Below are 23,804 nucleotides of genomic sequence, written 5' to 3'. Positions count from 1 at the left end.
ATGAGTTGACTTGGCCCTTCTTGAGATCACTGTAGGGAATAGTCTCCTGAAGGCAGAGGGATGAATAAAGGCTGAGCCCTTGCCCTTAACGAAATCCCATTCTGGCCACATGCACAGCCAAGTCAAGCAGGAGAGCTACAGTACCACGTGGGACTATGGTGGACACATGGGCAGGATGCTCCGGCAGGTGGGCGACAGTCTGAGGCAGTGTGGGCAAGAGGAGGGAGGACGGTCAGGTGTTCAGAGTGGACACCACCACAAAAGTAGGATCGGAACCACTAGGCAGCCTTGTTGGCCTCCTGCCTAAGAGGCTGGCTGTCAAGATGGCGGTCTTCACTGCTTTCTGTTTCCTTTCTTTTCTCTTTTTTTTTAAGTGAAGAGCAGAAGGGAGAAAGATTGGGAAACAGACTGTTAATGAGAGAAGCTGTCACCGTCCAGCTTGTCCTCTGGTGCCTGGCCCTTTAATGTGAAATGACAGAGGGGGATGGGTGTTTGCACTGGAGGGTAACCCTGTGCTGCCTGTGCCCTCTGAGCTTTGCTCCCAGCAGGAGCACAGCCCCCCTGGGGCCTGCTGCTGTGTTTCCTTCTTGGTGGCGCCACTGCCCTAATTGGAGCCTCCTGCACCCCCAATTAAAAAAATTAAAAGGTGTGGGGATTGTTCGGGGCCTTCGCTGTCCTTTTTACTCCAGAGCACTGGCCGGGAGCAATTAGACAGTGTTTGGAGGACCCAGGCTTATTTTCAATAAGGGAAATGAGGGTCTGACTCTCATCCTGTTTGACTCTTGCTGTCTGTGGGATGGCATAGGAATGTGGTCCCCGCATTGAGGAAGCACCTTCTGTTTGCGGGCACCTTTGTAGACATTTTACCATCGCGTCTCCTTTTAGCCAAGTGGGACCATTTCACAGATGAGGTAACTCAAGCTCAAGAGTCATGACTTCAGTCATCCAAGGTCAAAGAGCTGGTAGACAGCTGCTCCCAGGATTGGAACGGGCTCACAGCCAGGCCTTCTGCACTTGGCACTTGGCAAGGAGGGCAGGCCACCCAAGCTGGAGACCAGCGGAGGTAACCGGAGGCAGAAGCTGCATTGACAGCTGCTTAAAGAGTGCCGTTTAAGTGTGTCAAAGGGTCCTTCCCACCCTCGGGGCTAATCCAGCCACCACTTTGAGTTTGAGAGCCTGTTTTGCCATATACAGATAGTTTGGAAAGGGGTGATAAATCTTTTTCCATCTTCTGCCCATTTAGCTATGAATGCACAAGGGCAGGGACTCAATCTTACTTATTATTTTTCTCCAAATTCCTTATACAACCAGATGCACAGTAGGATACTTGGTTACCGTTGGCTTGGAATCACAGCTCGGAGTGGTCTGTTTCATTTAAGTCATCCAAGAGGCCAGGGCGAGGAAGGGCCTCACAGTTGTGGCTCCTGAGCATAGGAGTGTGGGAAGCTCTGCTGGGAGAGAGAGGCAGTGTGTCCTTAGCCTCTGAAAGCTACCAGGGCTCCGTTTTCCTGGTTGTGATAAAAAAAAAAAAAAAGACAGGATCAAGGGCCGGCCCTGGACTGAGCCAGGGATGGTGGTCCAGGAGGAGGTATGGGGACCATGAGGCCGTCTGGTGAGGACACCGGGAGTCCTGGAGGGAGAACAGTGAGGAGGAGGAAGGCGTCTGCCTCACAGGTGTTGCTGCTTTACCAGCCTCCTCCCTGGTTGTGCAACGTGGCTCTCACGTTCTCGGCAGGAGTCTCTGGCCTCTACTGTCCTTGTGCGGTGTAGCAGAACTCTACCCAAGAACCAGAGCTGGCGTTCCCGTGAGTTCCACAAGAAGCCCAGTATGCTTCTTACCCATGAGCATGGCTCTGTTGAGTGGTTCTTTTTTTTTTGTATGGGGGCTGGGGTACCGGGGATTGAACTCAGAGGCACTCAACCACTGAGCCACATCCCCAGCCCTCTTTTATATTTTATTTATAGACAGGGTCTCATTGAATTGCTTAGCACCCCACTTTTGCTGAGGCTGGCTTTGAACTAACGATCCTCCTGCCTCAGCCTCCCAAGCTGCTGGGATTACAGGTATGAGCCAGGCTACTGAGTAGTTCTTGAAACACAGAGAGAACCCCTGAGGTTAGGAAGTTTCACAAAGAGGCAGTACAGAGTGGTAGAAATTCCGTGGTGCAGGGGATCAGAATCCATTCCCCCCTCTACCCAGATAAACCTCCTGAGCCAGGCCTCTGTGGGCCTCCGGTTCCCTTAACAGAGATGTGACATACGTTGACATTTATTGAGAGCATACCTTGTGCCACCACTAGGGTAAGTGCTTCACCCGGATCTTTAGTCCCCCAAAATCCTATATCGAAGATCGTCCTTGTCTTCACTCGAGATGAGACACAGGAGTCCAAAGGGATTAGTCCAACAGAGAGGAGGCAGAGAAGCCACAGTGGACTCGCGACAGAGTGAGACAGGGCCAGGGCTGCCCAACCCCAGCTTCCAGGGCCTCACCTCCACGTTCCCCCACCTGCCCCTACAGGTGAGCCAGACTTCACCCTCCCCGACACGCTGAGCTCTTAGCTTGGAGAGCTGGCTACCTTTGATGGAGCACAGCTCCAGTTCCACTTCATTTCTGGTGAAACCTTCTACTTTTGTTTTTTATGGCTGCTGTCCTGTAACAAATCACTACAAATTTGGTGGCTGAAAACACAGATTTGTTTTCTAACCATTCTGGAAGTGTCAAGAGGGAGATGGGTTGTGCTGGGCTGAAGCTGTGTTGGGAGGGCTGTGTCCCACCTGGATCCCTCAGGTAGAGTCCATTCCTCCTGCCTTTCAAAGCTCTCTGGCACTGCCTGCATTCCTTGGCTCTTGGCCCCTTTCTTTATTGTCAAAGCCACACTTTCTGGCCTTAAGTGTTGTACCTTCTGTGACTCTGAACCTTCTGCCCACCCCTCTCCTAAAGACTGTGTGATTTACATTAATAACCAGGATCATTACCATTTTAATACCCTTGACTTAATCTCATCTGCAAAGTCTGTTTTGTCATATAAGGTGCCATCAGTACATGTTCGTTCTTTCTTTCTTTCTTCCTTCCTCCCTCCCTCCCTCCCTCCCTCCCTCCCTCCCTCCCTCCCTCCCTCCCTCCCTCTCTCTCTCTCTCTCTCTCTCTCTCTCTTTCTTTCTTTCTTTCTTTCTTTCTTTCTTTCTTTTTCTTTGTGCTGGGGATTAAACCCAGGGCCTTGTGCATGCAAGGGAAGCACTCTACCAACTGAGCTATACCCCTAGCCCAGTACATGTTCTTGAGAGCAGGATATGGACATCTTTGAGGGGCCCTTGTTCAGCTCACCATACCTTCCCCAGTCCCTGGAGACAGAACTGTCTACCTTTCTTCTGTTGCTCCCACAGCCCACAGTAATTTCTTCTCACCATGGTTTTTGACCTGTTCTGTCAATTTCCTGCTCATATCCTGATTCCCCCATTAGTCTGTCTTAATAGCAGAATCTATACTTAACCTGGTTATGGGTTCTCAGTGCCTACTATGGTGCCTGGCATGCAATAAGTTCTTGAGTAAATTGTGAATGATGAATTGGCATGTGGCCTCAGGCAAGACACTTCCCTTCAGTTTGATTTCCTCATCTGTGAATTGAAGTTGGAAGCCCTGCTGCTCCTTGACCTTTTGGCACTGAGGTCTCATGATGGCTCTTTGTGTAACTGAGCTGGACTTGGTTTCTCAGGTGAAATTGTCTTCCTGCAAACCCTGAACTGGGGGATTATGACCTGCCCTTAAGCCCCCAGTGGTGCAGTGCATTAACCTGGAATATTGGGTCAGCCAAGCACTTTAATCCAATGTGTTAGGGATAGTTTTGTCACAGTAAGCAGACTTGTCTAGACAAAAAAATCACATGCCAAATGGGGATATCCCCTACAGAACTGCTCACTAGTTGAATGCTTCCCAGAAAGGGAACACAGTAGAACTTGATACAGATCGAAAATCTTCAGTGTGGTGGTTCAACCCCAGGCACAGGCCCTTAGGGCCAGGCAGGCCTGCACAGCTCCACAGATGTGGACAGAGGTGCACAGGACTAGGGCAGAAGGTCAGAACCCAGACACACCCAGATGTTCCCAGACACACAGACATCCATTCTCTCTAGCCAGAACTCTGAACCACAGGCACACAGACACAAACTCAGGCACACACTGACCCCTCACAGCCCTCCTCCCACCTACACACCCTCAAAGTCACCCCTAGCAAAGATGCAGACTCCACAGCTGGGCTCACCCAGGGACTCAGATGAAGGGACCGACATCAGTTCATTTCCTGTCCAGTGATAACTTGCATGTCTGCTCACCTCCTCGCTGACCCTCGAACAGATGGCAAATGCAGGGCCCTGGGAGGGGTCAGGGGAGGGCCAGGCCGCCATTGCTGTGGGTTCAGCAGAGGAAGCAGCTGCTCCTGAGTTTCATAAACACAGGGCAGTCTTTCCTGGCTTTCCTCTTCCCAGGGTGTGGCCCAGCCAGCAATTGTGTGCTGCTATCTTCCTCCAGGATGTAGGGAAGGGAGAGAGCATTCTTTGTCTCCGCCCTAGTGCGCTGACCTTAGGAAGAGAGACCAGCTAGAGTGCTGGTGGAAGAAGAGTTCAGCGGTGGCGACCTTGGAGAGGAAACACGTGAGGAGAGGGCCACACCTGGCCCAGCACACAGGCAGGGGTTGGAACCAGATTCTGGTAGCTCAAGCCTATCCCAGCCAGCTACAGCAGCCATTCCTAGCAAACTTGGTCTGTGCTGGAGTTTGTAAGGTGACTTCCTCCTCTCTCAGGAGATTCCCATCTGCTCCCTTTGGGTGTATTCCATGTCCGGGTGCAGGGGAGTGGTTGAAATGGCCTCCCAAATCTCTTATGGCCTTGCCAAAGCCTAGCTCTTTGCCAGTGGTTCCTGAGGCTGACCTTGCCACCACAGAGCCCCTGCTCAGGCAGGTGGGAACATGGATGATGTGGGATGTGGTGGAGAGAAGGGAGCAAAGACAGGCATTAACTTTGGCCCCAGGCAATGATAACAGTGTGGTTCCAGTCCCCTCCTGTTTGCAAAGTACTTCTCAAGCCTCCTTTCACTTTGCCCTGCTGAGGTGAGTGGGGTGTGTGACCCTGTACTGACTCAGAAGGGGGAGCCGCCTTCCTGCCACTTGCCAGTTGGCCCTCTTGACCAGGTCATTTCACTTCTCAGCTGCCTTTTCCTACTCAACGAGGGGGTTTGTTGTATTTACATGATTTTTAGATTGAGGATTCAATGCCAATGAGGTGCATTACATCGGGCACACACAACATGCTGAGTGGATGGGCATTATGTGGTACATGCTGTGCTTTGTCTTAGGCATTCAGAGCTAAAAGGAGTTGGTCCTTCAAGAACTCACAGTGCAATATATGTTTCCAAGACTTGATCCTCATCCATAATAAGAAATACATTGTACATCATAACCCCACAGAGGCATCCAAACACAAAATAAGGCTTACCACTTAATGTTCCTAGACACACAGACATCCCTTCTTAGTTTTTTCCATTTAACTCTTAAAAATGCAGATGGTGACCACCCAGTAACTTACTGAGGGCTTGAGACCAATCTGATTGGAACAAACACGTGGAAAAGCAAGTACAATGGAAGGGCACAGCTGTTGGCATGGGGTCCGTTACTGAGGACAGCAGAAGACAAGAGTGGGGATCATCAATTCTCCTTGAGGGTTTCGGAGGTCTGGAACTCCTAAGGAAGGTGATTCTTGAAAGATGAGTAGACATTTGTTATGACATACAGAAGATCAGCCAGGGAACTGTATGTAGGAAGAATAGCATAAGACATAGGAATGGATAGAAAGAATGCCTCTTTTCTTGGCTCAGACGTGCAAACCATTGGAGCTTGCAGGATAAAAAGGAGAGGCAAGCTCAGGGAGTAATAGCCCCCTTCTCCCTTTTAGCTTCTAAATTGGAGTATTTCTGGGGATGGTGGCCCTTGTCTTTGTCCATTCTTTGTCATCTCTGGGTGCCACATTCCTGAGCACCAGCTCTTGCTGAAACTAGCACCCCATTGCAGGGCCACCAGCCCTCAGAGTCCTCCTTACTGGGTGCCCTCCTTTGTGCTAGCCGAGGAGAACTTTCCTGCAGGCTCCTCAACAGGGCACTTCTTCAGAATGGCCCGGGACACTCTCCTCTCCTCCTCCAAACCCTCTTTCTTCTTTTAGAGAAGGTTAACTTCTTGTGTGTTCCTCAGTAGCAGTGATGATTCTTAATGATGATAACTGAAGTAAGATGTGAATAGTCCTTCACAGATAGGAAGTGTTTTCACATGTATTATTTATTCATTTAAGCTTTACAGTAAATATAGGAAGTTAGTTTTCTTTTTAATAATATTTGCACACAAATCCAGGGCAGGAAGATCACCTGAAATCATCAAACCTTTTCATTTTGTGTCAGTTCAAGATGACACAAGAGTGTGACTTGGTCCCAGTTCCACAACAATAGCTGTTTGGGGACTGGATCCTGCTGCTGGGCTCCTGGGGTGACACTCTTTCTGCCCCATTGTGTTTCTTCTCAGATGCATCAGGAAATCACTCACCACAGACACTGGCAAATGTATCGTGTCAACAGCTGCTGAAAGCCCTTTATTGAGGACAAAAAATAATGATTGTAATTGAGTAATGCCATCTCCAAAAGACCAGGCTGCCAAAGATAACTTTTGTCTAGACAGCACTTACTATATAGTAGGGCAGGAGGGTGAGTTGATTCTCAAGGCTTTCTCCTCCCAGGAAATTTCAGGGCCAAGACACACTGAAGTGCATGCAAAATCATCAGCAGCAAACAGGGTCTCTGTTGCACATGGCGGTGGGATCAGCCTTCATGGAGGACTGCTGTTCCTGAACTGTGAGCACAGAGATGACTCAACACAACCCATGCCCTTGAATAGCTGACAGTCTAGAAGGGGAAACATGACATGGCATTGAAGGATCATGCATCACGGCCTATGGCCTAATGCTGAAACGGAAGGTCATGAAAAGTTCAGTAGGGGAACCAAAGAGGGAAGAGAAGGCAACTCAGGGAAGCATCCTGGTGTCCAGGGTGCAGATAAAAGAGTCTCTCTCAGAATATTAAATAAAGCCCAGTGACACACAGCCACGCAATGGTACATCTATCATTTGAGCCCATCCATTCATCTGCATAGACCGCCCACTGAAGTTCTCTTGTCTGTGGTCTGCACAACAAATACCTGTGGTGTTATTGAAATGCAGATTCCAGGCCACTCTCCAAATTGGTCTGTAGTGTGCCTGGAAATCTGCTTTTTCAAGAAGAACCCAGGTGATTCTGAAACAGATAATTTGAGTGGTACACTCAAACCCCGAAATAACCAGAATAGACAACTCTTGTCTTCTTCTGCTTCTACGATTCTAAAGCCCTTTGGCTTTTATAGTTATCTGCCCTGTGCTGGTATCTAAACTAGTGGGAGCTTATAAAGAGTCTCCGTGGCCAAGAGCATGATTCCTATCTTCAGGTTCACTTACCCACAGTCAGGAGTTGAAACACTCTTGGGCTCCAGGAACTTTTAAAAAGACAATTCAGTTGTCATACTCTGCCCTTCACAAAATGGCCCTCAAAATGTGCTGATCCAACCGTCCATGGCCCTGGAGGTGGAGACCTGGCCACCACCCAGACTTCCTGCTTCTGGTGGACTTAGTTCTTGGTGAGCTCCAGGCAGGCGGGGCTGGCATCGATGCAGCAGGTGAACGCTGGCAAGAAGACTCCAGAGCATCTTTTCCAGTGTGACTCATTTCCAAAAATAGCCCCAGAAATTGTAAGTCTTTAAAAGCAGATCCTATCTGCCTTGTGGAAAACTCCAGGTCAGCACACAGTCCCTGTAGCTGTCTTGAGTCAGCATCCACTTTCCCAAGTTCATTCACATTCTCAATGGCTCCTCTTTTCCCCTTTCCTTTCTAGTTTTTCTAGTTCTTTCTCTTCTTCCTGCTTTTTCCACATAAAAGCAAGATACAAAGAAGTGAGTTTGCGTAGACAGGCACTGAACCCACAAGCCAGGGTTAGTGACTTCTGTGTGTCACCGTGCCATACCTGTGATCCACATTTACATCCCATAATCCTGATGGTAACCCCCAAGAGATAGGCATTGTATCCCTCACATGGGTATTTGGCTGAAAATGGCAAACCTTGGATTTGCAAACAAATCCATCCCACCTTAAAGAACAAAGCTTCTCAGCAGAGCTCTGTGGCTGGATGGGAGTGGAAGAGGGATGTGGTGCTAGAGCCTTAACAGCCATTCATAAGGAGCTGCTCCCTGCACATTTCTTATCTCCTCATCTTGTGGTGTGGATGGGGCTCCTACAGCCTAGAGCTGCTTTGTTTGTGTGTAGTCTTGCTCTTGAAGGAAGAGCCACATTGTCCAGAGTGTTTGGGTAAATCAAATCGCCTTCCGCCCTGAGATCTGATCACAGAATAGCTTGACATTCTGACTCAGCAGGAGGTCAGAATCACTTCCCCAAGACCATATCAAAAGGAGCCAAAATATTAGAAGGCGGAAGAGAGCTATCATTTTCCCCCTCGCCCTAATTACCCCAATTTTAAGAGTTTTCAGTGGGAACCAATGCGGAAAAAAAATTCAGTAGTAGAAAAACAGAACTAGTAAGAAAGTCATGGCTCAAGTCACACCCACCCACACAGACACATCGCATCTGTCAGCTACAGGCCTATCCTCGGTATTTCAAAATCACTCTCTTCCTCTTTGTCTTCATAGTGCCATCCCAGGACTTATCTTCTCCTAGACTCTGTAGTCCCTATCTTGGGGCTCCCTGTACCTTCTCTGACTCCTTTGAGTTATTAGCACAACCTGTTGCAAGACTTTCCAGTGCTTTATCCTTGACAATGATGTCTAGAAAGGAGGGTCTGAAGTGCTGGACGTGTCCAAGGAGGCCTCTCAAGTTCAGGCCCTCTGCTCTCCAGCTTCACTGATGGCTCTGTCCCAGCCACACTGAGCATCAGGAAGTCCTGAACTTTCTGTTCTCCCCGCCTCCTGCACCCCAGTGCGCCGCTGCTCCCTCTGCCTGTAACAGTCTCCAGGACATTCCCTACCTGGGGAACCCCTCCTTATCCTCCAGAGTTAAGCCCTAATAGCTGCCCCCTGGGGGAACTTTCTAAGGGCCACTCCTCACCCCTTCAGTCTGAGTTAAAAGCCACATTCTTTGGGCTTCTTTTCCACTCTGGCCTCTTTCTAACACAATCCTCAAAACACAATATTGTGGAGGCCATCTTCCTACGTGACGCTCCCTCATTGGCATGGACTTACCTTGAGGACCAAGAACTGTGTTTTGGGAATATTCAGTTTTGTATTCTTGGGACTCAAAACACAGCAGGGGTTTAATAAATGTTTAATAATTGCCCTGATTCTTTTTTCAGAAAAAGTGATTTATAAAATTCAAAAAAATCAGAGAAATGAAATTAAAAGCAAATGTCCTGAGCACCGTAGCTTAGACCTCCTCTTGGTATCTAGCGTCCAGTTTTCTTGTTTGCTGAGACAGTGCTTATTGTGGTCTATTCTTTTGTACAGTGAGAAGACCTGTGGAGCTGGGCTGTGGACTGGGAGTGGGTTTGTTCTGTGGACCTACGATAGGTCCACTCATCTGTGTAGAGCCTTCCCAGCCTCGGCCTCCAGGTAGAGATCACCCAGGAAGTGGAACTGTTCCAAGCCAAGAAGTTTACCACTTTTACGAGAGCTTTTTGTGTTCTGTTGTTGAAGCATTAGGAAGATGAAGCCCTGTTTGAGTCTTGATAGGATCACGTTTCATGATCCCCCCTCAAAAAGTGTTTGTGTAACCTCAAGCCATACTGAAAGCAAGGAGGTGGGATTCTGCCTGACCTCACTCAACCCTTCATCTTGCTGCCTGGCCGTGTGGTGTGCATGTGGCATCCAAGAATGTGCTTGCCCTGAAGTCTGTTGGTCTTGTATATACTGGTAGAACCCAAGGCCAGAGCACTTGCTTTTCTTGAACTAGGGGGAACTTTAGAAATTCAACAACAAACATCTATTGACCACCTGGTAGGTGTAAAACCCAACTTAGGTGCTGTGGATAATCCAGGGTGATAAGGACTGGGTCTCCTCTAGAGTCTCCCACCCAGGAAGAACAGCCAGCTAGCAAAGCTTTGGAGACATGAGGGAGCATCACTTAGTCTAGGCTCAGTAATTACTGTGGCATCCACAGCATTAGAGAAAGAAATGTCTTGTTATTGGCACAGTTTTAGGTCTTCTTGAGTTCACTGTGACCTTTAACCTTCATATTATTTCCATCTTGCAGTTAGGCAACACAAACTCTAACATGCAATGGATATGAACCCCAAAATATTAGATTGGGAGATAAATCAGTAGATTAAGGGGTCAGTGGTTCAAGTGTTTGTTGGGGATGAGGGAGTTGTTCTCTGCCTGATTTGCCCTCAAAGATGGAATCTAGGGGAAAGATCTCTAAGAAACTAGGACTGGGAGAGCCTGCTGAGATAGTGGAGCTAAGAGCCAGTGATGGAGAGATGGATCGAGACCTTTACCTTAGAGACAAAGCAAAAAGGGAGGATGATTTCAGGTAGAGAAGTGGATACAGAATCTGCACCTGTCTGATGATAGCATCATTTTAGTACAGTAGGAAGGAAGGGCATGGGGGAGAGAAGGGGCTGGGATAGGGAGGAGTTGAAAGTTTCATCATTGAACACATTGAACTTTGATCGCATCTGTTCAGTTTTTCTTATACTGGGGGCACTTGAAGACCACCTCCCCAGCTGCTCCTAATGGATTCCCTTGCTGGGAAGCCCGGAGCCCCCTAGCAGCTGGCACACAGGGCGTTTCCTTCCTTCCTCTCAAGTTTGACCTTGGCTGGGAGACAGACCTTTCTGTCCCAACCTTTTCTCTGTTCAAATTGCCTTAGAAAAGACAGGAAGAAAAGGCTTAGATTTTTTTTCCCCCTTTGCAAAAGGGTACTTTCAGTGGCTCTCAAGCTAAAAATGTGTTAAAGTGTGACATTTCTTGGCTAAGATCCCCTTTTCTTGTAGTAGCCAACAAAATGAAATGTTTATAATATGTAACAGGCTCAAAATTAGAAGATACGAAAGAGTTTTGTGGGTCTCCAAATTTATTTATCTTCTGGCCACTCCATTCCCCTCTCCTGGGGTAGCCAGCATTACTAGTTTCTTTATGACACTTTGTTGATTGCTGTGTTACTAGAGAAGTGACATTTTGGAAATCAGTTCAACAAATAATCCAAGGCCTTACCGTGACCAGGCCCTGGCTGAGTCTTAGTTTTGGTGAAGTCTTCATTTTTTTTTTTTTTTTTTTTTTTTGGCTTAGTAAGGTGGCCAGAATGAAAAGGCAGTACCTTAATTGTTAGTGAGCACATTACCATCTGCGGGTATTGCAAAACATTTCAGTTCTGAAAGTGTGGGATGTAGAATTTGAGGGGGCAGTGCTAGGGATTGAACTCAGGGCCTTGTGCATGCTATGCTAAGCACTGTCCCATTGAACTACATCTTTGCCAGGAACTTTGAAAGTATTTTATTCCCCACTTCCATTCAGCTATGTATTTTCTATTAAATTACACAATTGACAGTTGCCACTTATAATTACTTAATACAAACCCCTGCTGCTAAATGGCTCAAGTGGAAATCTGTGTGTGTACTTTGCTTATCTAATACAAAGCACAGGTTTTTGTTATTCCAGTAGCTCATCAAGTTCTTGACTCTTGCGTCATAGCTCCTTGACACAGCAGCTACATCTGAGCCATCCTTAATGTGCTTGCCAAAGGGTTTTCAGCACTCAGTGATTCTAGGACAGACTCCTAGGTCACATGCCCAGAGGAGGAAGAATGCTGGGTATGAGGATAGGAGATTTTTTTTTATTGACCTTTTTCCTCCAAGTTAGTTGCTGATTCCCTCTGCAAAAAGACCTGGCTTCTTGTCCCATATGAAATGATTGCTATCATGGGGTTTTTAAGAAAAAGTGGTCACTGCTGCTTCCTTACTTCAGCTCCTGTTGACAGGAATTCACATTGGCCAATCTGACTCGGTTACACCCTGAATTCCTTTGTAAGGAAAGGGAAAGTAGCGTGGATTACTGACTAATTATGACTTGCTTCCCTTGCTTAAGAACTTCTCTTTCATTGCTCATTTGCCCTGAGAAATCAGGAAGTCTGGGGTTGCAGGTACAGAGCACTGGACTGAGTCCATAAAACTGGATTCTACTCTTGCACAACCTGGGCCATGTCACTGTCCTCCAGACCTTAGTTTCCCCATTCAAACAATAAGAGTTGGACTCTATGATCTCTAGGGTCCTTCCGGATTTAGAGAGCTATGGTTTAGGGCTCTCTTTTCCTAAAGTCTGTGTACCTCCCACCTTCCTTCCATTTGCCTCTGCCTGTCCCCAGATCCCAAGTGGCAATTACTAATTCGGATCTCTGATTTGTGCTCCTAGGTATTCTTCGTGTCAGACCTCTTCAAGACTAAGACGACACTCTCCCTGCCTTCGCCTGCCATCAGGAAGGAGATCCTTTCACCTGTGGACATTATTGACAGGAACAATCACCACAACATGGTGTAGGTGCTGCCCGCTTCCTGAGCTGGTTTTTTTTTTTTTTTTTGTACAATGACTGCTGACAGCAAGTTCTTGCTGCTCTCCAATCTCATCAGACAGTAGAATGTAGGGAAAAACGTTTTTGCCCAACTGATTTTTGAAAAGGAAAAAAAAAAAAAAAAGTCTTACCTTGTGGCCTTCCAAAATAGGTAGCGTTCACCTATGTGGAATCAACAGCAAACTAACACCAAGTGCCGGAGTCCTGGATGTGCAGTTGGTTTAAGTGTTCATGTTCTAGTGAGCACGGGCCTGTCCCACCACAAACACTAAAATGATTTTGAGTCTTCTGGTCACCTTTGGTGACCTGAGAATCCCAGGCCTGTGAGAAAAGTGCAAACTCAACGTTGTAGCACACCACGCCAGAATTAGCACTGAATCCACAACCTAGCCTTGGGGAACTCCCCTCTTGCATTCCCCCTTCTCATCCACTCTCTTCTCTACTGTGACTTTGGTTCAGAAAATTTTGTTTTCTTAAATCTAAGGAATGAGCATATTTGCTCAGTCAAGTGGTCAAGATCCCTAATCCTTAGAATTTTCTATCACAGCTCCCGACCCCTGCACAGTCCACAGGCCCACAACCATGGTCCCTCACTTTAGAGATTAGAAGACTCTTTGTGGGATGAGTGAACTTCACAAATAGCACAATTTCAGAAGAAATGGAGGGTCCAGGCCTCCATTTGTCTTCTTTTGACTCATCGTCCTGTGATGTTGGGATGTCGATCACAGGATGCTGATGTTGTACACGTCAATCACCGGGCACTTGCACACTCTTAGAAACGGTTAGACTTCGGTTACTGCCATCTCCCTTGAAATCCGGGGTTTCCTATGAGTGTCCAGAGATGAGCAAGGGCATGGTCGGCCTCTGGCTGATGCAAAACAGCCTTCTGGACAGGAGACAGGGGAGGAAAAGGGCAGAATGAAAGATGAAACAACCTTTCAGCTACTCCAATTCGGAGGGAGCCAGAGTAGCAGCCGGTCTCCTGCCTGAAAGGCTACCCTTCAAGATAACGGAGCGGAGAGGGTTTCCGTGGGAGTTGCTCTTGCTAAGCTGTGTAAAGCACTGTTGTCTTGGGGTTGACCCCTAGGGCAGTTCTCGGTAGGTTCTGCTGGGCAGAACACTTGGGTTAAATCTCCGTAGAGTTTTCCTCATTCTCTATCCATAAGTGTCCTTCCAAGCAAGGTCGTACTCTGGGTGGTAGATGGGGACCCCTTCTACTGGACCTTTGAGGAAAGGAGGAAGAAAGAAATGCTTCTCGATCTTGGATGCAAACCTTTCAAAGGGCTACATGTAACCATATGGATCAACCACATGCACATCCTTGTTACAGAATCCGTCCTTTCATTTCAACGTATAGCAAGCTATGATTTTTATATATAAATATTATATAAATAATGTATAAAACATTAAAAGTTAACTATGTAAAATATTATTTCTGAAGCAATTTTAGCTATATCCACTATGATTATAAACTGTGTCTCGACCTGTGTTATTTACTTTAGCTGCTTAAAAAAGCAATGAGTTAATTTTTTTTTTAATCTCAACTAAAATATCAATAGTTCTGTGGTAGCCATTGTTTTACAATGAGAGAAATAACTGCAACTAGAGAAAAATGTATAAAAACATTAAATTGTCAGTATTTTTGTAAGGTTCCATTTTGTAAAGAGAATAATATTCAAAGACTTTTGTAGCATACAAAGTGAAAACTTGTATCTGCGAAACTATACTTGTATTAAATGTGCTTTTTAAATAAAAGCTCATAACACAACTAATTAAGGAATCGGAAGCTGGAATGTTGGAGGGATGTTTGTGTTGGGTGCGTGGGTAGGAGGAGGGGGAGGCAGGCCAGCCTCTGATTGGCCTCCCTCGGGGCACCGCCTTCTGATTCTGTCAGTGGGCAACATGGCAACCAGAGGAGAGATACCAGTGGCTAAGCTGCTCTTTCATCTCTGAAAGCCTGTTTGCAGAGTGAGGCTCTGGCTCTGTCTCATCTCAGGGGCTTCTAAAGAGCTTTTGTATTCTAAGAGGGGTTTTAGGGAAGTGGGAGCTGTGAGGCCCCCCCAAGGCAGATAAGGAGCCAGTGCTCAGATAACGTGGGCTTGGGGAGCTGACTGGGGGAGTCCTTCACAGGGTCCACAGCAAAGGAAGAAGACACACTGCTGAAAACGCTGTTTGTCTCCTTGCCTGTGACCCTCTTCTTGTGCTTTCCAACCAGGAAGAAAAGGGGAAGCTCGAAATTCACATGTACTGTGTGCCTGTGCACCAGGTAGTTCTGCCTCTTTGTTCCTTTTTACCCAGAACAGTTATTATTTTGAGAAGTAAGGAAAGCCCAGGAATGCAAAGGTGAAACCACTTGTCTAAGATCCTTCAGAGTAATTGCAGGACAGGTCTTATATTAGTTTCCTATGGTCATTGTAACAAATTACTGCAAACAGTGGTTCAAAGCAACACAAAGTTGTCAATTTCCCAGTTTTGCAGGGTCTGGGGGAGAAGTTCATTCCCCATCTACAATCCCTTGCCCTCTTCCTTCTCATTGTGCTGTCTCGGGTTCTCCCCCTCTGCCACAGCTTCCACATTCGAAGACGTTAGTGATTATGTGGGACCACTCAGATAAATCTTAGGATAATGCACCTATGTTAAATTCAAATGATTGGCACATATAATTCCAAGTGGCTAAACCTTAATTCCCCTTAGCCATGTAAAAACAGTCAGTTTCCAGGGATTTGCCCGTCGACATCTTTACAGTTCACCCTCTGGCTTCCAAAGCAAAATAGATTTACTTTATCTCCAAGTTTGTTCTCTCTCTCTCTCTCTCTCTCTCTCTCTCTCTCTCTCTCTCTCTCTCTCTCTCTCTCCTTCTTGAGGTAAGTGAAGTGCTCTACCACTAAGCTATATCCCCATTCCTAAATGTAGTTCGGTGATAGAGCACTTTTGTAGCATGCAAAAATCCCCGAGTTCAATCCAGCACTGCAAAATAAATAAATAAAATACATAAATAAACACATTTGTTAAATCTCATCTAAAACTAACTTAACAATCCCAGATCTCATTATCTAAATCAGGTAAGGATAAGCCTCTATGTTCATACCACCCTGAGGTCTAATTGTTCTCCATCTTCGAACCAGTAAAACTAAAGAAACAATTAGCTGCTTCTAAAATTCAGCAATAGGACAGGCATAGGAAAACAGAGTCTTTCATATTCAAAAAGGAAAGAAGTGGAAAGGAAAAAAGGAACCATCAACCCTAAGCAATTTCCAGATCCAGACTGACAAACTCCATTTGGTTCCAAGGCCTGGAAATGAACTCCTGTGGCTTACGGCTTGCTTTTTTGCTAGCAAGACCAGCCTGCTTGCTCTTGGTTATTAGACAAAGTAGGCCCATTTCATGCCCTGATATCAGCTCAGCAACTTTTTTGTGAGTTGTGATGTACCTTTGGGCCCCAGGTGCAGCTAGGGAGAACCTAAGGCCACACTTCAAATTTTTACTTCAATTCTGAGGAACAAAGATCCAGTGAGAGAAAATAACTCCTGCTGATGGGGGCAGAAGAGGGGAGAGAAACTGAGAGGGAGAACTGGGTGATTCCAGCACCAAAGCCTCCCGACATGAGTCCCCTAGTCTGTCCATTGTGCCTCTCTACAAGTAGCTGACAGCGTACCCACAAGAGACATAGCCCCAATTCATGTAGACTTACAGAAAGATGGAACTGCAGCTCAGAATAGCCATCGCCACCATGATGAGCCACCCAGCAGTGCAGAAGGATAAGTGGATTTCAGGACTCAGGTCCACATCACAGTCTTGGCTCTCCCCGGTACCGGCTCTGAGATGTGCCTGAACCTGAGTCTTGGATTGTTACTTTATAAGGATGGGATTTCTAATACCTGTTCTTATACCTCTGTCATCATGGCATTCTCTGAGTCTAGACCCTTGATTCTCAAAACGTGGTCCACAAACTAACAATATCTGCATCCCCAGAGAGTGTGGTACAAGTACAGAAGTGGAAGCCCCTGCCCCACCTAAACCTGAACCTTCCTATGAACAAGATCCCAGGTTGTTCATGTGCACAGGAAGGTTTGAGAAGTACTCCCACTCTATACTTCATAAACCTTCAGCCTCTGATCTGGTGTTCACTACCCCAAGCCACATTCCTGCTAGGCTTGGCTCAGTGCATGCTGGGCAAACATCAGTGACCTCTTAGATTTAAGGACCAAAATCCTATGACTATCAAGCTTATAACATTCTAACCTGGCACAGTGATGCACCCCTGTAATCCTAGCTACTTGGGAGGTTGAGTAAGGAGGATCACAAATTAAAGGTCAGCCTGAGTAACTAGAAACACCCTGACTCAAAATTAAAAAGGGTTAGGGGAATAGCTCAGTGGAAGAGTGACACTGGGTTCAATGGCCCGTACTGCGGGGGGTGGGGGATCCACAAAGGTCTATAAGGTTCTCAGAGACAAAAGTTTGTCTTACCTTCTCTGCCAAGTCTTGCATCCCTGTTTGGTATAGTTCCTGGTATTTATTGAGCCAATTAACCAGCCCCAGGTCAAAAAGTCACATGACTCTTGGTAACCAACCAATTAAACAGACTGCAGGGATATGGAGAAGTGCAAACCTTTTCCTCTTTCTTTAGGAGTTAGTAAGAACATGTATTTTTTTCTGAGATAGAGATAAAAAGCTTCACCAGTCCCAAGTCTGCGTGACTTCTCCTACTTAGAATGGATTCACATATCCATTAGCTTATTCCAAAATATTTCCAAGGGAGTATTTATGGATAAATGACTGACAGCTATTTTACATGGTTTGTTTCATTTAAATCTCCACAAACAACTATTAAAGTAGATATGATTAGCTCCCTGTTGCTGAAAGGGAAACCAAGACTCAATTAAGAATCTTAGTTCACACATCTAATTTGGGATAGAAATTGGGATTCAGATCCAAACAATTTCCGTTATTCATTGAGTAATATTGACTCTAATTACTTCCATGTCCCAGGCCCTGGTAAACACACCAGGTAGAGCAGTAAATAAAACAGGTGACATTCCAGCTTCAAGGAGCTGTGTCTAGAGGGGAATGCAAGAGATTGAGTGACAAATGTAGGGATTCAAATAAGCATTATAAAGAAAGAATGCTAGAAGCTACAGGAACTCATCCTACAGAGGACTCATCCTACAGAAAGCCACACAGGGCCAAAGCCTGTTTACTTCACTCCTCTGCCCCAGCAAAATGAATGAAATGCAGGTGCAGGGAAGAAACAAAGGAGTAAATAAATAACTAGGGCAGTGGGGTAGGGAGGGAGTCCTTGGTGAATGCTGAGGCCGCAGGAACAGAATGAGTCAGAAAGACTGTTCTCTATGGTGGACTTTCTTCCTCCAGTCCTCTAGAACACCCAACTCTGGGGAAAAAAAAAAAAAAAAAAAAAGCTAGTTCCTTACACAAGCCTGTCTAATGATGAGTATGTAGAGTTTTCAAAATACTTAGATCCATGCAGTCACGTGTGAGTTGTCGGGCCTCCTTCTAAAAGAAAGCAGTGAGTAAAAGACCCCAGAATAGGAGATGAGTGGCAGGAATCAGGGACACCTCAGTCATTTTCTTTTTTATTTCAAAATGGTGTAAATGACAAGAAAAGGAACGGTGAGCTATTTTTAAGACTTCATGATAGAGGTATATAAATGAAAGGGAAACATATAAAAGCATGCTCAACTTTTGAATCATGGAAAATTGCAAATGGAAATCATACTGAGTTATCGTCGTATAAACAACAAAACAATACCAGGAGTGATTATAGTTGTGAAACGATTGGAACTCTCATTTAGAGCTGGTGGCCATGTAAATGGGTACAAGCCCTTTGGAAAGCTTTGCCAATATCTACTAAAGCAATAATATCATACCCCATTGTTCAGTAACGCTACCACTAAAATTTATACCCAACGGAAGGCTGCATGTGGGCTCAGCTGAAGATGTGTATAAGAATGCTCATGGTAGCTCCATCTAAAACTGGAAATGACTCAATCCCCATCAACAACCGAGCAGACAATTAAATACTAGAATTAAATACTCACACAGGAATACTACTTAGCAATGAGAATGAACAAAAGAATGATATAAAAAAAATTGAGTGGCTAAAATCAGGTAAAACAGATTATTCATATTTTATGAATTCATTTTTATAAAGTTCAACACAGGCATAATTAATCTAGATAGAATTCACTAATCTAGTTATAGAACTAACCATTAATCTAGTGATAGAACTCAGATTTGTGATAACCTTTGGGGGTACAGATAGACTGGGAGAAGATGATCTAGGTGGTGGTCATTATGTCAAAATTTGTTAGGCTGTATTCATGGTGAATGCTCTTGTCTATTTGTCAAACTTCAATTGAAAAGGAGAAAAAAAGGAAGCTTGTAAAAAAATTGTTTATGTACCACAAGAAAAAGGAGATTGACAGTCGATTGGCAACTTTACCTCCCCCAATAGCTTTCCAGCTCATCCTTTCCCATTTCTCCCTGGCCTCCCGCTTACGCCAGCCTCATTAACCCCTTCTCAGTCTATTGCCATCGCCTCTTCACCAGGTCTCCTCACCTCCATCCAGTCGCTTCAAAGACATCCTCCACGCAGAGGCCAGAGGGATCTTCCTAAAGAACAAAGCTAGCTGTGCTACTCCCCTGCTTATGGAATAAAGTCCTTAGCATAGTATTTATTCTTATTTTTAAATTTTAATTCATTTTGAAAATGTAATTTAGAGAATAAGACCCAGATACCTATAGTTGACATAACAGATTAGCAATTTGCCTCATTTTTTCCAGATCAAAAGTGGTTATCATTAAGAAATAAGCTAAGATATCAATTAAACTTAGTCACTCCATTCTACACAGTCTGGTCCCTGGTCACAGTTACCCTGATTTTTGACGTATGTCATTTTATGTATGCATCCATGAGCAATACGTAGAGGAGTTTTAAGTATATGTTTATACAAATATTATAAAATTAATGTGTATTTTTATCTTTAGGCTTCCAATGCTGTGCTTTTGTAATTTATACACGATGGCACACAGATCTAGAATGTTTATTTTAACTCTGTGGCATCATAATATACGGGAAAACCACATTTTCATATTGATGACCACTTATTGTTTCTAGTTTTTCACTGCAATTAACAATGATGCAACGATTGCTGTGTTTTTTTCCTTCTTGAACAGTAAGTAAGAATTAATGTTGCTACACAGAGAAATGAAATCCTTGGAGAGTGGAGTTCATCTGTCTCAACTTTAGTGGAATTAAGTAGTCAAAATAGCTATATCAAATTGATATTCCCACTAATACCATAGGAGTTTGCTGATTGATTTCCAAACTCAACAATTGGTATTGTCTGTCTTTTAACTTTCCACACTCTGATAAGTATGAACAAGTTAAATCCCTTTGGGTTTTAATTTTCATTTTGATACCGAATAGTTTGAACTTGTGTGGTTTTAATTTTTTACTGTAAGCTTGTTTACAGCAGGGCTGGTGTTTTTGATGGGGATTTCATGCGTCCTGATCTCTAGAAAGCAGTTTTATGTTTGCTCCTGACAAGAGGAAGACCCCAGGGTTTCATTAGACCCCCTGGGCTAGGCAAATCTAATCATGGCATTTTCTTTTTAAGATTTCAGAAAAAAGTTCAAATTTCTTAGGTTGATATACCAGACTGCATGATTGTCCTCTGCCCACGTCTCCAACTTCAACTTCAGTCTGAATCTATTACCTTGGTTTTATACTCCTCTTGCATTTCTGATGGTCCATATGTTAATGGGGGAGAAAGTAGTTATATTTTATTCAGTGGGGAGAGCTGTTATGTTTATCAGTATTTCTAACTGTGTGTGTCTTGTTTTTTCTAGAGAAGATTAGTTCTGCAATAGCTAATTTTGCCATGTTGTTAGCTTTGGGGTTTCAGAGTAGGTTGCTTTCATGATATTGGACTTGCCTATTTCTCTGCCTCTATTTCTTTCCAGACACCTATCCTTTTCCCTTGTCTCATAAAATCAAGCCATGGGGAACAATTCACAACTTCCCCAAACTCATACTGCTTTCATGTTGCATTGTAGTTTCTTCTTCTTGGTTACCTTCAAGGATCAGATCTGCTTCCGCCTTCCCTGGAGAACTGAACCCTGAGACCTGCAGTCCTTCCAGGGCCTTCCTATTCTGTGACTCACTCTGCGTATGTCTGTCTCACTCATCTGCTGCTTTATTTTTTCCCTTAGGATGGAGCATCATGGCCAGCACAGAGTGGGTCCCTGATAAACACCAGTAGAAGATCAAAGAGTCCTTCCTTTAGTTGATATGTGAAAATGTGTGTGTGTTTAATTGTATGTGCAAACATGTATATGTATCTTTGAATACATGCTTGTATATATAATTGGATATGCACACAAGTTTGTGTGCATGTGTGTGTGTCCAAGTACATGCAAGGACGTGCTCTTCACTCTTCTCCTGAGTGGGTGACACAAACCATTAGGTGGCATTTGTGGAGATGCTGCAATGTTTGCGGTGAAATTGGAGAGAAGGAATAAAGGATAATTGCCAGTTTGGTGACCAAACTGTGGAATATGTGGTCCAAGCAACACTCAGTCAGAAACTCTTGCTATGGAAGGTGCCTGTTATAAAGGGAGAAATCCATGTATCTACCACCACACTGCTTTGGGGTTCAAATCGTTGGGTAAAGAGTGTGGAGTGAGGTTTGGCATTAATGGGACAGTCTAGGTGGACAATGGTTCTTGTTGCTCTGATCACTTCAAGTTCAATGGAAACCTGAGTGCCAAGTTCTCACTTTTCCTTTTTCACCCTGGGAGGCCAACTCTTGCCACACACAGAGGCCCCGTCCTGTCTGTATCTGTGTTCCCTTTCCTCTCGCTCTCTGGCATGTATGGGTAATCAGAGACTTTCTACGGGCCCACTCACTCAGCCTCTTTCTCTTTCTGCTCGTTTTATGGGATGCTGTCTGGGGTCCACCTTTATTGGCAGAGGAATTCCATGGCCATGATGTCACCTGTACTCTGTTGGAAGACCCCAGCATGAATCGAGACATCAGAGGAAATGAGCGGTGATCCCCCAAGGAGACAAGCTCATGAAGTCATCATCGGTGACAGCAAAGGAAATGAAGGAAAACTCAGATCGGAGTTATAAGTGATATTTATTCATTCAATCATCATTCATTCAACGAACATAGGCCGAGCCTAACTTTGTGGGTTAGACACGGTTTCTGCCCTCCAGAAATTATGGTTGAATGAGGGAGACTAACACATGGGCAAACAGAAAAACAAAGGTAAGCCCAGGATGCTCTAGAAAATTCAGAGACGAGGAGTCTAAATGATAGGAAGATCAGTGGGGAAGTGAATTACCCTGAGAGAGAATGGGGGCTTAGATTTAGAGGAATTTGACCTTTTTTTAGATATACCTGACAGTAGGGTGTATTTTCACGTATTACACATACATGGTATGCCACCACCCATTACAACTTTGATCCCATTCTTGTGGTTGAACACGATGAAGAGTTACACTGGTCGTGTATTTGCATATGAACATAGGAAAGTTATGTCCGATTCATTCCACTCTTTCTTATTCCCATCACACCCCTTCATTCCCCTTTGTCTAATTCAAAGAACTTCTATACTTCCCCTTCCCCCACTCCCTTGTTATGGGTTAGCATCCACATTTGGCCTTTGGTTTTTCGGGACTGGCTTATTTCACTGAGCATGAAACTCTCCAATTCCACCCATTTATCGGCAAATCCCATAATTTCATTCTTCTTTGTGGCTGAGTGAAATTCTATTCCAATTCCATTTATTGATTATTTGTTTGTTCTTTTTGATGTTTTTTGAGTTCTTTGTATATCCTGGAGATTAACGCTCTATCTGAGATGCAGGTGGTAAAGATTTTCTCCTATTCTGTAGGCTCTCTGTTCATGTTCTTGATTTTCTTTGCTGGGAAGAAGCTTTTCAGTTTGATGCCATCCCATTTATTGATTTTTGTTATTACTTGTTGTGCTTTAGGAATCTTCCTCAGAAGTCTTCCTGAGCTGATGTGTTGGAGAATTGGGCCTACTTTTTCTTTCAGTAGCCTCAGGGTCTCTGGTCTAATGCCAAGGTTCTTGATCCACTTTGAGTTGAGTCTTGTGCAGGGTGAGATATAGGGGTTCAATTTCAATCTACTACATATGGATTTCCAGTATTCCACCACCATCTGTTGAAGAGGCGACCTTTTTTTTTTCAAGGTACATTTATGGCACCTTTGTCTGTTATGAAATAACGACATTTATGTGGATCTGAAGTCTCTACTCTGTCACTGGACTATGTAAATCACTGACTGATGGAGCATTTGTTTCTTAAGCTGGATATCGGGCACAACATATCCATGCAGACATTCTTGATTAAATGAAGTGACTTTTTTGTGGAGTCTGACTCATGGCAAGCACTGACATGGAAGAGATTTAATTATGTGTTTTATATGCTAAATTTTAAAGCAATAAGTAGGAATTGGCTAGCTGAAGAAAAGTGTGAGGGTCTAGGCAAAGAACTCAATCACATCCTACACTCTGACACATTCCTTGAGCTTTCCATCATTTGATGTGGTTGAGGGAAGGGCTCAGGTGCCGAGGCAGTGGGAGCTGATGTAAGAGCTGTAAATAGAGGCCAAATCCTGCAGCATACCTAGCTAGGAGCTCTGAAGTATTTTCTGAAATCCATCTTTAGAAATTTAAAACAAAATAACATGATTTGATTTGAATTTTAAAAAGTTACTTTTGGGCAACTTGGCAAAAGTATCCAGAACTTCATGTAGCTTGGGTTAATAATTTTACTTCTAGCAATTTATAAGGGGATAATCAGAAATGAAGATAAAAATTATGTACAAAATGTACTTTGAAGACTGTTTTATAATAATGGAGTGGGAAACAAATAAATGTTAAGTAATTGAAAAATTATTAGGCAAATTATGCTATATTCAATTGATGTAATTTTTTAAGTGAAAGTATTAAAAAATATTTAAAGTTGTAAAAAAAATTCATAATACAATTTCAACTAAGAAATTAAAAGCTTAAATACAATTATTCAATTTGGGTTTAATAGAGAAATAAAAAGAAATGTGTATGTGTATACCTGAACTATTGGAAAGAATTATACCTTCAAAAACCCAAATGTATAATTG

The 23,804-nt window shown here is 44.4% G+C and overlaps 1 protein-coding gene and 1 long non-coding RNA gene across 2 annotated transcripts in view; one reads left to right on the top strand and one right to left on the bottom strand.

Moving 5' to 3' along the window:
- Positions 1 to 14,401, top strand: part of Plpp3 (phospholipid phosphatase 3) — an 82,152-nt gene extending 67,751 nt beyond the window's left edge. Inside the window, exon 6 of the mRNA XM_026382385.2 lies at positions 12,473 to 14,401. Within this exon, the coding sequence (XP_026238170.1) occupies positions 12,473 to 12,598 (126 nt within the window). The 3' untranslated portion in view covers positions 12,599 to 14,401. The remainder of the gene's footprint in view (positions 1 to 12,472) is intronic.
- On the bottom strand, positions 6,384 to 7,711 carry LOC113177896 (uncharacterized). Its single transcript, XR_003300152.2, has 3 exons — positions 7,521 to 7,711; positions 6,720 to 6,936; positions 6,384 to 6,624 (listed from the first exon to the last, which is right to left on the bottom strand). It is a non-coding gene; the product is annotated as an uncharacterized LOC113177896 (long non-coding RNA).
- Positions 14,402 to 23,804: the final 9,403 nt, after the last annotated feature.

The sequence above is a fragment of the Urocitellus parryii genome, chromosome 11, assembly GCF_045843805.1.
Source record: "Urocitellus parryii isolate mUroPar1 chromosome 11, mUroPar1.hap1, whole genome shotgun sequence".
Classification (NCBI taxonomy): domain Eukaryota; kingdom Metazoa; phylum Chordata; class Mammalia; order Rodentia; family Sciuridae; genus Urocitellus; species Urocitellus parryii.
This window is presented reverse-complemented; position numbering and strand designations above follow the sequence as displayed.